Source organism: Ostrea edulis, chromosome 10 (assembly GCF_947568905.1).
Source record: "Ostrea edulis chromosome 10, xbOstEdul1.1, whole genome shotgun sequence".
NCBI classification, from domain to species: domain Eukaryota; kingdom Metazoa; phylum Mollusca; class Bivalvia; order Ostreida; family Ostreidae; genus Ostrea; species Ostrea edulis.
The window spans coordinates 8,955,379-8,971,694 of NC_079173.1; the positions used below are offsets into that span (position 1 = coordinate 8,955,379).

The window sequence follows — 16,316 nt, forward strand, 5'->3', positions numbered from 1 at the left end:
ATCTTATATTTTGATCATTATTTTGTAAAATATATTGGTGTGAAATATGTGCAATTTAAACAATTAATAAATTCATTCATTGGATGAATATACACACAAAAACCCTCTTAGTTATTGCATATAGTGTATATCTAACATATAAAATATTGCTTTTCTCTATTTTTTAGTTATATGACATTTTAGAGCTGTTCGAACATAGCACTTTTTCCCAATATTTCGTGACCTTTTTGCACCGAAAATTATCTCAAAGTTGTTTTTCCATGTCGAACCCAAACTAAACATGATAGAAACTTTTTATTTGGCAAATTTCATATTGGGGTCAGTAGGAACCTGTGCACAAAGTTTCATAAAAATCTGAGAGATAGCATGTGCCGACCTCTGCCTGATATCATAATGGACACCCTCTTAAAAATACAAGAAGGGGGTACCGGAAGTCCTGTCCACAAGCACCTGTGATCATAATACAATCTTTGATAGAAAACTATGAACAAAATAAAACATGACGTCAAGACCTCCAGAATTGTAATGATAGAGTTGTATTTTGATTTTCATGCATCCATAACTCATTTGGACAACGATTTCAAACTCCCATTTGTAAATTTGAATAGTACAGCGTCATATACTCGGGTATCAAAACCAATAAATCGTTTTGAAAATAATATCCTGCCTATGAACAATATGGACGAGTCTCGTATTCCAGTGTTAGAAAGAACTTCATATCATACTCGGGTATCAAATATAAATGTTTACTACTAATAAATCGTTTTGAAAGTAGTATCCTGTCTATGAACAATATGTGCGAGGTGATATATGACATGATATGGATCGATTGCTAGATACGACCTGCGGAATATCAAGATGATTTCCGAGTCGGTTTCTCCATCGTCCATCGTCCACGTCCCATATTTATGTAGCAAAATTCCATTATCACTTGCATATGGTGTTTATTTCTCTCAATTAATTCGATACACAAGAGCATGTTTTGCGTATGATCAATTGTTGAATCGAGGCAGGCTACTGACAAACAAGTTGATGTTACAGGAGTTTTAACAGTATCGTTTAAAGTCAGCATTTCACACATTCTATGGTCTTTACACTTATCTAATTTGCAAATACAAGCTATCACTGGGTCGAATGTTATCTCATGTGTTTCATATCAATTGTTAGGCCGTTCTTCGCATATTGATTTTGACTACGAATTGCTCCGTTTACCTGATCAAAATAAAGGGCTTACAGTTGGTGTAACCGATCAACAGGGGATGCTTACTCTTCCTAGGCACCTGATCCCACCGTGTTTGCCCTTCTCTTAATTTTGTATTCTTTATAGAATTTATGGGATTGATCACTGTTCGCTATCTGCAAGTGTTCATAATATATATTTTGAACCTTGGAACTGCTCTACATAGCATATATCTTGTGCATTGAATGAACTACAAAACATCCAACTGTAGATTTCAGAAACGGGACACACTTCAAACGTACATTATATGTATCGATAATTTGACGCTTTGTGACGATTACATCCTCTGTGACATGAATGACGTATGAGATATTAGCACTAAACTCTAATTTCGTCTTCCATAATTACATTCTTGAAAATCGATGACTCATTATGTACCTGTGGTTCGTCTAATTGGCGATTAGTTCTGGCGAGAACGACTAATTCGGGGGATGTAAATAAATCAAGAGCTAACACGACATTTCCTTCTCACTGTGTAACAGTGGTCGTGCGTCTGTTTAATAATTTGAATTTAATCCACAATCAGACAAGGAAGTCTGATTCATGCATTGCATGAAAATAAACTTTTATGATATTTCAAGCTGAAAATAGTGTTGATCTTCCAGGTGAACGTAAATATATTACTAAGAAGGGTGGGTTTGATTCTATTTCATCATTAAAGACAAAAAAATGTACGGACTCTATAGAATTCATTCAGAACATTTAATGAATGGCAGAAATGTATAAGGTGGATATCTATGCATAGTACTTAACAGTATAGTTGATTAGTACATATTCCCTCAGGACTGAGGACAGCGCAAGATTTTCTCTCATAGCCACAGAACGGTTTCATTAGTAACCGCAAAATCAAAAATCTTTGAAACATGTTTTTTTTTTTTCCAGTCCAGGGTTACAACTTGAGTTCCCTTATGGGCAACAGCAATACTTTCAAAAGGGTGTAAGCTCTATTGCAGCTTCTTCTAATCTGAAAAGGTGAACATAACGAACAGTGATCAATCTCCTACAGGGAATACAAGATTAAGAGTAGGGCAAACACAGACCCCTGGACACACTAGAGGTGGGATCAGGTGCCGATGAATAGCAAGCATCCCCTGTCGACCGGTCACACCCGCCGTAAGCCCTATGTCTTGATCAGGTAAACGGAGTTATCTGTAGTCAAAATCAGTGTGCCATAACAGACATATTTTCTGTAAACGGAGTAATCAGTAGTCAAAATCAGTGTGCCAAGAACGACCTAACAATCTGGTATACAAAATTGAAAGTTGGGCAAATACGGACCTCTGGATAGACCAGAGGTGGGATCAGGTGCCAAGGAGGAGTAAGCATCCCCTGTCAGTGTGCCACAACAGACACATTTTCCCCAACTCAACGAATCATGGATAAAGGACTCGCATAAATACTATACCTCTACTGAACATTCTCTAAATAAACGTAAGACGATAAAATTGTCTATTTCCCTAAAAATGCGTCATTCTCCTTAGAATTACTCCCTACAAAATCCATATTGTTTACGACATTAACATTTTAACCAATCAAAATGTTCAGTTGGTGGAACGTTGTCGAAATCACGAGATCTGGTGACGAAATGTATTTGGTAAATGTCATAAGATCAACTTGAAGGAGGGTTAAGGATATGTTTGAGATATTGTATTACAAATTACAATTATCATAATTATTCTTTTTTGTTATACATGTAGATACAATGTTTTATCATTTTCAATATTCCATTATCACCTGCATATGGTGTCTATATCTCTCTCAACTGATTCGATACGCAAGAGCTTGTTCTGCGTATGGTCAGTTTTTAAATCGAGGCAAGCTACTGACAAACAAGTTGATGGTAAAGGAGTTTCAACAGTCTCGTTTAAAGTAAGCTTTCCGCAATTTCCACAGTCCTTAAAACGATCTAGTTGCAAATACAACCTACCATTGGGTCAAATGCTGTCTGATGTGTTTCATACCAATTGTTAGACCGTTCTTGGCACACTGATGTTGACTATGGATATTTCCGTTTACCTGATCAAGATATAGGGCTCACGGCGGGTGTGACCGGTGGACAGGGGATGCTTACTCCTCCTAGGCACCTGATCCCACCCCTGCTTCGTTATCTTCATCTCTCTTTCAGACAATATACTCAACGCGTTATTCAGATGCGATATTTCATTACAAGTCCTTGAGGTAAACCGGAAATTTGTTCCCCAAAAACATGGCAGGGAAGAATTATTAAATGGAATTTTAGCATCAGTAACTACTCCTTAAACACTTTTAAAAATACGATATTGATATGAGTGGTATAAAATTAATGCCTTCACAAAACAAAACACCTTTACAATATACACTAACTTCTCACCTTGACAGCTTACACTCATACACATCAATGTGTTTACACGCGGGGGTGCTTATCACTGCATTGATAGGTGTAGCTAAATTTACTAGTAAATTTGTTGATAATCCGAATTCAATTGATGCAAGAAAGTGATAAGTATTCAGAGAGTAAATAAACACGTGACTTCCTCTTATATCACGTTTTCTATTGCTCGTATATATACCATATCTAGGATAGTACTAAAGAAATAAAGATCGCGTTTTCGTATATCTTACTTGATATCCTCCGAGGTCGAGGAATATCAAAGCTGAAGCTTTTATATTTCAAACAATATTTCGAGACAGACCAAGGAAGTTATCCTGCATCAGCCATAAAAACAAGAACTTTATTATTATTCTACTATGGTCCGGAAACATATAGCCAATCGTCTACCTATACAACTATGACGTCATTTCAGTTTTCGAAACGGACTAGGCACACATATGTGTATTTTTGCTGATGAAAAAGGTGATATGGTAGGGTATACTAGATCTATTTGAAAAAAAATCAAGTCTTTAGTTTAATGTTGATGGATTTTATCATGCTGCTTTGAATACATCGTTCAAGACACACTCACATGAAAGAGGGTTAATTTGTCTGTGCATCGACAAGTTTGTTTACATGTGTATCGATTTCGAAATACAGACGATTGTATTATATTGATCTTTAGTCATTCATAAATTTATTTTGCAACATATATTTATTAATTTTAACGATTATAGAATTGAATTATCAAGATATCGACTTTGTTGTTGCATTAGCAAAACACAAAGTGCAAGCGAGATGTGTATACATTTTCTCACAATCAGTTATTACGTATGGAGGTATATCGCAGAATAATGACCGTGGCATTCTTTTGTTCTTTGCAATAACCGTGGTAGAATTGCAAATATGACAGACCTTTAAACAGAAATCACTTTTTATAGTGATTATATCTGCATTCTGACTTACTTAGGCATTCTCGCGCCAGTAAGTGAAAAAGTTTCCCAGTTTACTTTCGGAAGGTCGGTGGTCTCTTCCCAGTTATATTGTATCTGGGTTCTCTCTTCCACCGATAAAAACTGGGTGCCACCAGATAACTGAAAATTGTTGAGTGTGGCGGAAAACATCAATCAATAAATCATAGGAGCACTAAATGCGCCTCGTTTTATTTCGAAACTTGCGTATTTAAACAGTCCCATTGGAGAACTACATGTATCATTATGGCAGGGTCTACAAAAAATGATGTGTTAAAAACAGTAATTAGCCAAATTATGTCCACAGAAAAAATAACTAAATATAAACTTGGCCTAATAGCGAAATTTTGTCCTTTTTTTCCTTTATTATGTTCTGTATTTTAAAGGAATTTTGAGATAACGTGATAGATTAAATAAATTACGAGAATTATGAAACTATCTTTGAAAGGAATGATGTTTAAAGCGAATTTTCTATATAAGTAAGTGTATAATGTATGACCGTTAGGAAATAAGTGGAAACAGGTGTCATTTCTATTTCTTTATTTATAACTTTATGCATTCTTTCAAGATAAATAATGCATAAAACTTCTTAACAGCAATATCCTGATCCCTCAGTCTAATCCATCAAAATCAACAACAGTTCGTGGTGAGGCAGAGATTCTATTGTTTCTGACCAAATACTCTGTATAATGAGAATGTGGTCCATGAGTAACGATCATTGTGTATTACAAATCACACTTACTACCTGACAGTGTCAAGTGTCTTCCATACAATACCACAATCTGTTCTAATGTAGAAACCCGCTGAAATTGTTTTGCTTAGCCTCTTAAGCATGTTGCTTTAAAAAAAAATTTAACGGAATGTAAAACTCCCAGTCTCCGTATCTCTTTAAGTGCTATTAACAATTGTAATCTGATCTAAACGACGCATTGACTCCGCTTGTTTCTGTCGTCTAATTGATGTATTGCATCATATTGAAATAAAACTGATGTCAAGTTTGGAACTGGTATGTCCTATGCGCAAATAGATATTGATTCATATTATTCTCTTCTGATTAAGTCAAACACAGCTGCACGTGATCACCAAAAAGGACATTTATGAATATTATTCTCGTCTGATTAAGTAAAAAAAAAAACCCAGCTACATGTGATCACAAGATGGATAGTTATGAATATGTGCATGCACTACGTCTCCCCCTTGACGTTGTTACATCTGTACTGAATGAAACGGAAGGCGAATTCCTCAAAAACTTTCAACTTTGGAAATAGACTTATAACGGCTTATGAATTCACTTGACCTAAACCAGACTTGTTTACCGAAACCTGATGTTATCAGTACATTGTAGTTCCCTAACAATCTATCATTTCGTGGGGATCCGGGCTAGAATAGGTCCTCAGAACACCTTGCTTGTCGTAAGAGGTGACTAAATGGGGAGATCCTTCAGACGCGATCGCAAAAACCGAGGCCCCGTGTCACAACAGGTGTGACACGATAAAAATCCCTCCCTACTCAAAGGCTGTAAGCACCAGCATAGACCGAAATTTTGCAGCCCTTCACCGTCCTTCGCCATCAATGGTGACGTCTCCATATTGGTAGAAATTCTCGAGTGGGACGTTAAACAATATAAATCAACTAACTTACCTAACAGTCTATCAGTTAATATTTGACTTTTTTTGCAGAAGATTTTCTACTCTCAATTAAGAAAATTTAAAACATGTAAATGCAAGGTGAAGATAACAAACAGTGATCAATCTCATAACTCCTACAAGCAATACAAAATAGATAGTTGGGCAAACACGGACCCATGGACACACCAGAGGTGGGATCAGGTGCCTAGGAGGAGTAAGCATCCCCTGTTGACCGGTTACACCCGCCGTGAGCCCCATATCCTGATCAGGTAAACGAAGTTATCCGCAGTCAAAATCAGTGTGCCAAGAACGGCTTAACAATCGGTATGAAACACGTCAGACAGCATTTGACCCAATGCGAGGTTATATTGACGAACTAGATCGTTATAACGAACATAGAATTTGCGAAATGCTGACTTCAATCGAGACTGTTGAAATCCCTTTACCATCAACTTGTTTGTCAGTAGCTTACCTCGATTTAAAAACTGACTATACCCAGAACAAGCTCTTGTATATCGAATCAGTTAAGATATATAAACACCATATGCAGGTGATAATGGAATATTGCTACTTAAATATGGGAAGTTGACGATGGAGAAGCTGAAATAATCCCGTTTGTCATACAGTTGAGTTGTCAGTTTGCCGTTAATGTCTACTTTCAATGAAATATCTAAGTATGAAGCAGAAGTGGACGACTCTGTGGTGTCCTTTATTTCGAGCGCACAGGGATATATCAAATCGACATATGAATGAAAGCTATCATTGTTAATAGACAAAACGTCATCGATATATCTAAAAGTCGAATTGAAGGTCACAGCGAGAGATTTTTTCTTCTCACGTAGAAGTTTTTGAATAAATTCTGCTTCATATGAATCTAAAAACAGGTCAGCTAACAAAGGAGCACAATTCGTGCCCATGGGAATTCCAACAGACTGTTGGAAGACCTGATCACCAAAGACCACGAAGATATTGGCAATGAGGAACTCTAGCATATTTTTTATTTCAACTTCAGAGTACTTGTGCGTGGAATCAGAGTGGTGTTTAACAAAGTAAAAGTTTTTGAATGACTGATAACTAGATATGAATATTTCCGTTTTCCGTTTTTGTTGAAGAAACAACTGTCTATGATGTCAAAAAGTCTAGTCTTTAATTTATCGTGAGGAATGGTCGTGTATAGTGTTGAAAAGTCATAGGTTTTAATGCTATTGATTTGGGGAAAATTCTGTGATTTCAAGTTTACTAAAAGTTCTTTAGAATATTTTAGAATCCACATTTGATTAACACCACTTCTGGCATATGTAGTCGCATAAAAGACTTTTTGTTTTTTTAGTTTTAAAAAGAATATGATCTTGTCTGGTGGCCTTTGGGCTTTCGTATGTTTTTCAGTGAAGAAATGACATTGATGTGGATTGAAAAAAATATTCATTTTGAAAATAACGAAGTTATATAACAAACTACATTGGTCGGGGTCGGAATAACTCTGACAAAATATACAAGAGCATGTGTATCACATGTGTATGAGTATACAATCTGACACGCTACATCACATAATGAAATATTGAAATAGATCAGAGCTGCCTGTGGTCATATAGGGTGGGCAATCACATATGTTTAAACAGTACTGCATTTGTTCATCTTTAAAATTATATTTATTTGATTGAAATGTTATCTAAATGGAAAAACAGTGTCAAATATATTGAAAATCTGAAATTGCAGGGGGGGGGGGGTGACTTTCACAGTGCATGGGCACTGTTATAAAGTATGCACAGAATACCACACATAACCATACTAAAGCCGTAACACTCTAATCTCTGTACAATGTTTGCGTCAGTTTCCCTTTATTCCTTTCGTACTGTGTTCACACTCTTGACGATATTGCGTGTCCATTGTGTAAAATTATACTCATTGTAAAGCCAACGTTTGAAATATGCACTACCATTTCATTACTATTCAAGCGCTCTACTGGCCCATTCAATGGGAAGAGTTTTAAGGTGTATCATCTCATACTCTTTCAAAATTCTGAAATATATGTACCCTTTTGGGGATAAGGCGAATTATAAAAAGCTGAGAAACTAACTTGTTGGAGGATACATTTTTTTCAATACAAAAATGCGAAAAAAATACTTTAATTAGATAATAAAATGTGAGTTCTTTTAATCATTTCATTTGTTCATTTGAGCAAAAAACTACTTTCTTTTTTTTCCCTCTTTCTGCAAACGTTACGATAGACTGTTTATTATCGAGGGGAAAAAAATACTTTCACTCTGTTTAAAATTCAAAAAAAAAAAAAAAAAGGGGGGGGGGACACTTAAATATTGTACCCTGTATTTAATGCCAATGCTACAATTTGCTTGTACATTACAATTACCTTGTAGATAGCAAAGTCGCGGTTCTATCACCCAGTATATACATGCAACACAAATGACGGAATGTCCAATACTTCAACAAGACATTTAAAAAAGCATTAAAGACACTCGCTACTAAGAATTTTTTTACCTCCTTTTAAAGAGTTCCCTTTTTTTTTTTTTTTTTTTTTTTTTTTTTTTTTTTTACATTTTACCGCTTGTGACAAAATGTGGGCGTGTTTGAAAGTTTCCTTACTGTAGAGTAGATATTTATACTTATTATATACTTTCAATTTCATCTCTTCTCTTTTCTTTAAAAGTTTGCGGGCATATATCACACGATATACGCCCGGAAACATTCCGGCCCGCAAACGTTACGTCACAATCAATACACAAGCAAATTACTACGTCGTTAATTTTCAAATTTTTCATGTTTTTCATCTTTTACTCAGTTAAACCAATAAAGAAATTGTTAAAAATAAATTATTGTTAGTTTCTAGATGAAATTGACAGTATATAATAAATAGTTTATAGACTTTGTATGGGAAAATATGACGACCTCGTTTTTTGTCGCGGACGGACCTCGCAAGCTCGGTCCGTCTACGCGCCAAAAAACTCGGTCGTCATATTTTTCCATACAAAGTCTATAACCTATAATTATTTACCAATGTGATGCATCTAGAGCAACTCTTCAATCAATGTATGAAAAGACTTTAAGCGATTACAGAGAGTCTCTATACTGAAAAACTCTGAAAACAAATAAACACTCATGATTTCATCAACTCGACGAAATAGAGTTTGTAATGTTCCTAATTTTACATTTTCCGCATATCTAGTCATATGTTGTACAAAAATATTTGAAAACAGAGAAGTTCGATTTGTTTGTAGCACGTGTTCTTAAAAGTATCGAGGCAAAATGTGTTTTCAAATCTTTTTATACTGCACTTGAATCAATCGTTGTGAAAATTAAAACAGACATGAATTATTCGTCATAAAAACTTGAAACTAACTAATATCATTCATATGAAAGATTAAATAGGATTTGAATTATCCGATGCAATGTGTTAATTTTCTAAACATTCGACATACACACGGAGCGGCCAAACTTTATCGTGAATTCTTACATGGTGGTTTTTCCATTGTGACCGGTACATGTATGTAGTCCGAGAAGATTGAAAAGATGATGAAATATCACCCGACATTTTTTTTCTTCTTCCATATTCTACAAAATAAGTCTTACCTGTTGCGTTGATCTCGATAGATGCTATTCTCTCGCGGCACACCTTGATTAGCGGAGCTATGAAGGACCTGATGGCGCTTACCATTTTGAAATGGTAAAAATAAGAATATCAACTTTCCTACCAGTCCATATAACCGTATGGTAAAACTGAGTTCTGATTAAACTCACAACAGCTGAGTAACTGTATTTACATATTCAAATCCCTTAGGTATTTCACATATCAGGATTGTTTTTTTTTTTCCTCTGTCATTTGGAAGTATTTAGCAAATCATGCCAACCACAAATGAGATTTTGATTACAGCGGTGCGCGATTATATTCCCCGTACTTTTAATCTCATTTATGAAATATCAGACATCACCCTAGCCGTCAATCAATACACCGGTATCTTTTACAGCTTGTTTTTAATTTCTCCCGAGTGATGACCTCTGTCCAAGATGTGACACCAGTGTCTGTGAGATTGTCCAATCAGGTCGTTGATTTATGTTCCTATATTGGCACCGTATTCTCCATAACAGTCCACTTTGTAAGTTACCAGCTGCATCAATCAATAGGAAAGCGATCTTTTATTCATCATGAGTCTTAGAGTTCATCTTCGTTTACGTTAAACTCCAGATTACAAAACGAACCTAATCATCTGGCTATTTGGGCTTGCGATGTTTAAGTTTACGCAAGTTTTGTCATTCATAAAATAAAACAACCCAACTTTTCTTAGCAAGTAGCATATACCTGGATTCTTTGTGGTTTCTGAGGACGGAAAACCGAACAAGTTTCTGGTTCCTAGAGACTCGAACTAAGGGTCGACACAAAGCAAGAGATGAACTGAGATGTATTAATTATACACCTCTAAAGGAGGATTAAATAATTATCTAATTGAGACGAGAATAACAAAGGTTTCGGTATTGCAGCGGTCATAATTTGCTAATGATTTTTGAGTATTACTCAGGCGGAAGTGATGTTGATGACCGGGTTGAACATAGGTCATATCTTTGCGAATGCTGCCGAGGACACACTGTGTCTATTTATCATTATTATATATGAATCCTCCATAGCATTGATTGGAACATCAGTAAACAATAAACGAAATAAAAACAAGTTCTGACAACTAAAACGTTCCTCTCCATAGAACTGTGAGTGAAGATAGAAAACTCAGAGAAATTCACTAGCCATGTATTCGTCCCAACCCTTGGTTGAACTCACGAACCAGACCTCATTTTTGACCTTTCCAGAGTTCGCGAGATCGAGATTAGACTCGTACATTCAAACCCGGATGAGAGGGGGCGAATAAAAACATGATTTTAAAAATAACAATTTTGCCGACAGTGCAGTAGCGTGAATTATATTATAAATAGGGAATGGTTAAAGTAACACTTTCGGACACTGCATTACGTGCACCTACATGTATATGTTGCTTTCTTTTTCGTTAAGGGGTATGAGCCATCATCATAATGGCGGTAATTCCGGTGAAACTCCATTGTCTTCCGGTTTAAACTTATTTTACCCGTGTACCAAATACCATATGAACCTGAAAACATAACTCTTCTTCTCATGAAGGTAAATTTAACTGAAGTCCTTTTCAACAGTGTATAGAAGGGTAAATATTTGACAGAGATACGAGCGTTAAAATAAACATGTTGATAAATAAAGCGGTCAGTAAGCGCAGAGAAAACCTGAAGTACTATGAATGATTTAGAGCTATGCTTAGCGTTCAGTTTCTTTATCGTGCCAACGTCTGTCGCGACACGGAGCCTCCATTTTAAGGTAATATCCGAAGGAATGAGAGTACCAAACCCCCGTATGCGTAACCCGGACGGAGTTTACCCAAGATTGAGAGGAGGTATAAATGTCTAGGTGTTGCGTGATTGGCTAATATCAAGAGTGAAATTATTTGGAATTGAAAGAAATATTATAGAGGTTCAAATTAATTGTCAGGATGAAATATTATCGCACAAAATCGAGAAATGACTGAGGAAATTACCATAGTAGGGGTGTGCTTAAAATGAAGTGTGTAATTTACTGCAGATTGCTATGTGTTGTAAAAAAAAAAGTACAAATATGGCCTATAAAAGGCACGGGACCCTATATATTTTTTGTCATTTTTTATCAACACTTGGAATGAACTTTGAAATGTTTGCGGTCATTTGTTTAAAATCGATATAGTTAATTAGTGAGAGGGCCAAAGGTTAACATTGAGACCCATGTCCCTCGCTTTTAAACGCTGAGTAGTTGGTGAGGGAGCAATTACTACCAAAAATGTACGTCTTAGTTTTGACGAGGACATGATCTTAACAGGATTCAAACCAACGAAATCCAAATTACGTAACAAACACACTACCACTAAGTCACTGCGACCGGTCAAAAAAAACGAAGGTAAGATCACATGCTTTTATATTCACAATGCCGTGTAGTTTAAGCAAACCTTTATTAGATTAAACGAATGTACTCGTCATCAACATCACTGCTTATATGGGATACCAGCTATATTTCTCAAAGATGCAGCACTTATCATTAAGCTTCCCATTACATTTCTGATAAATCAGTCTATAACAGAATAAACAGTTCCCGAAGAACTCAAAACTGCCAAAGTTAAATCTCTTTTCAAGAAAGGTGATAGATTAAAACCAAAAAACTATAGGCCAGTAAGCATTTTAAACATTGTGTCTAAAATTTTAGAAAAAGCAATATACAATCAACTCGAAAGTTTTCTTATTAATGATAACATTTTATATGACTTTCAATCAGGATTCAGAAGTTCATTTTCTACAGACAGCTGTTTAGTGCATCTCACTGATCATATCAAATCAAAGTCGGCTAAAAACCTTTTTACTGGGATGATTCTTCTTGACCTTCAGAAAGCTTTTGATACAGTTGATCATAAAATACTATGTGAAAAATTGAATGTCATCGGCGTTAAGTCAATTAAATGGTTTAAATGATATTTATCTGGGAGAAAAGAAATTGTAAATGTAAACAATGCAAATTCTGGTGTATGTAATGTTACATGCGGGGTGCCTCAAGGCAGTTTACTTGGGCCTCTTTTATTTCTAGTATATGTGAATGAACTTAGTGCAAGTATTGATCCTGAATGTAAGGTTTTATTATATGCAGATGACACAGCAATTTTATTCTCTCATTCTAATACAAACATTATAGCTAAGAAATTATCATTAATGTTAGAAAAATGCCATGACTGGTTGGTAGACAACAAACTATCACTTCATCTGGGAAAAACTTAAATTATTTTGTTTGGATCACAACGCAAGCTTAAATCCATCGATAGTAGTTCTTTTTCCATAGAATGTAAGGATATCAAAATAGATTGTAACTCATGTGTAAAATACTTATTATGTTATTTTGGATAATGTATTGTGTGGAGAACAAATCGTTGATGGTATTATTAAAAAAGCAAACCAACGCCTGGAATTCTTATACAGACATAAGTCATGTCTATCTCTACTGTCCAGGAGTCTCTTTGTAATGCTTTAATTCAGTGTCATATTGACTCTGCATGTACATCGTGGTACGAAGGTTTGACTGTTAAGCTTAAGAAAAAACTACAGATTATTCAAAAACAAAGTTATTAGATTTATCTTAGATTTATCTCCTAGAAGTAGTATCAACGCTGAAATATTTGAAAAGCTGGAGTATTTGAGCATTAGCAATAGAGCAAAACAGCTTCGACTGAATCACGTCTTTAATATTTTTCATGAAAAATGTCCAGATTATTTGAAAAATAATTTTAGAAGAAATTGTTCATCCAGATCAACTAGATCAAGTAAACTTAATTTCTTTTTACCAGGGGTTGAGAAAATGGAATCAGAAACTTTTTATTTTAACGGCATCAAAGACTGGAATTCTCTCCCTGATAAAATAAAATGTATTAAACAATAGATTTTCATTCAAATCTGCAGTTAAAAAACATTTACTCAATGAAATGAAGAAAATGGCAGATAGTGACTTCTTGTATTATTGATCCACATTGTCTTGTTCATACATAGTTATTACAGTTGCTATTTATTCCAACAATTTTCAATACTCAGCACTGTTGAAATGCAAGATATTTAAAGTATTCTTATGTGTTTCAAATCAATGTCTTTCAATATCTTTTTTTGTTTGCATTGTTTTATTATGCTAATAATGCTAATATATTGTGTATGTCATATTATAAGATCAGAAGGACCCCATTGGAAATAAGCCATATGGCTTTCATGGGTTATCTTTGGCATAGGCATATACATTAATGTACTCACTGCAAAATACACGTGGTATATACAATTGTATATAAAAGAAACACAGTTCCTTCAGTTTGTTTTAGTTTAGTTTTTTTTTTAAGCAAAAGTTGTTGTTAAATACATAAGATAAAAAGGTACATTTTAACAGCCAAATAGCTGTTAAAATGTACCTTTTTATCTTATGTATTTAACAACAACTTTTGCTTTAACTATGTGTTCCTCTGTGATATTGTCTTGTATTTATATTGTATATGTGCCTATTCCTAAATAAATAAACTAGAAAAAAAAACTAAACTAAAAAAACTGAAGGAACTGTGTTTCTTTTATATACAATTGTATATACCACGTGTAAGGAAAGGATTAAATAGGTCAACTCTGTCACCTTGTCCTTATTATTGAAAGTACTCACACATGAAATAGTGTATGAATTGATTTTATCTTGCTGAAAGATATATTTTGTACATGCATGCATACGAATTTCAATTTTGCTTATGTTTTAGAAGGGAATATAGAATGTCATGATAGATTAGGGTAATACATGTAATGGGGGGGGGGGGGGGGAGCAGGTAAACATAATTATGTTGATATTAGTGTAAATGCATTTACAACCATTTCATATAATAGTGTAATTCAGGGAAAATGACCTACATAGAAATGCCAGGGTGACCAAAAAAAAAAAAAAAAAAAAAGGAAATCAATTGTTGCCAAAATTATTAGTCATTTCATAAGTAAAACAGTTTTGCAAGGTATTTTCATGTATGAGCTTTAATTTTGTATTTAAATTGAAGGTTACATGCATTTCTAATTTGATATTCCTTTCCTTTTGTAAGATAACAAATCAAATGCAAGTATCTTTATCCTATCAAATAATAACTTGAAGATACTGTCAGATTTCTGACAGAAACATCATTAAAGTGTATAAGGTAATTAAATCTAATATCGGTGTGTATTGCTATGGGCAGTATTCACTTGTGGCTGAATGTATTGCTGTGTGTAATATTTATAATTATTTGTGTGTGTTAAAACTCACCCATTTTAATTCAATATATGGTCTTCGTTTTATTTCTTTTAAATGTTTGTTTTTGTGCATTGCTTGTGTATACTGTTTTCCCCCTTAAATTGTTTTAAAATAAATGTATCCTACTGTTGTAGCCTGCTATGGTGACAACAGTATGCTCCATAACAGCACATGCATTTTATTTAACTGCTTTGCTCATAGGCAAATATAATTATGCATATAAATTATTCCAGCTTTATTTTCTATAGTCTGCGCTACAGTTCTGTACAATAAAGTATATTCTTACATTAGCATTGTATACTTTTTCTTCTGATTCGTTTCTCGCTGATCTTAAAAAGAAGTTATGGCTTTTGGACGAAAAATATGGCAACAGTATAATTTTCTTACAAAGTTCTTTGGGTCTTGCTATTTTAAGAAAGATAACTCTTCCATCCGGGATTTTTTTTTTATAATGCTTTTATATTTGGTTGTATAGAAATTTTCATTTCAATTTGACCTTTGCATATCACTAATATCCATGCTTTTCTTCTATTGATAGTAGTTGATGCAGATTTAACCGCAAGTCTTCAAAATACAATTTAAGTTCAATGTCATAAAAAAAACCTTTTCCAAAAATAATTTTTAACAAATGTGATGGCTAAAAAATATTGTTTTGTTGTAATTTGATTCCTACACAGTAAACAGGATCATCTCAAAAAAGGGTTCTGGAGTATGCAATTAAAAATTCATGAAATTCAATTTTCTTCCAAAAAAAAAAAAAAAAATGAAAAACAAAAATGTGAAAAATGAACAAAAATATTTGTGACCTGGGGTCATTACAGATGTTTGTATGACAGATATTTCTATAGATACATGTATATGAGGAATTCGAAGAAAAAAATCACAAGCGTGTCATTCCACCTTAAGGTTATTTGTTGAATGCTGATATGTAAACAGGTGAGGTTATCTAATACATGTATTCACTAACTGTTACATGTATTACTGTATATAACAAATTTCAGTCTTTCATAAATAATACAGATGGAAAAGGTGTTTATGATAAATAGAAGAATTGATTACTAAATGAGTTTATATTTCTTTTTATTTGAGTGCACATAACGTTAGATTTCCAATGATAAAGAAAGCACCGGGTTGTTTAAGGAAGATCAATTGCTCACCTTGTAATATGACTTTTTTGCTAAAAATAAACATATCATAATAGTCTTTTCCAAAATCATTAACATTACTGTTTGTCGAAGTGTATCAAACAGTAAGATAGGAAGAAAATCGGTGATTCTGCGTGGCCGCTGTTTGG

The 16,316-nt window shown here is 34.3% G+C and overlaps 1 protein-coding gene across 1 annotated transcript in view; it reads right to left on the reverse strand.

Annotated features, from left to right (window-relative positions):
* LOC125666732 (calcitonin receptor-like) overlaps positions 1-10,419 on the reverse strand; it is a 42,385-nt gene extending 31,966 nt beyond the window's left edge. The window contains exon 1 of the mRNA XM_048899978.2: positions 9,775-10,419. Coding sequence (XP_048755935.1) covers positions 9,775-9,859 — 85 coding nt within the window. The 5' untranslated portion in view covers positions 9,860-10,419. The remainder of the gene's footprint in view (positions 1-9,774) is intronic.
* Between the last annotated feature and the right edge of the window lie 5,897 nt (positions 10,420-16,316).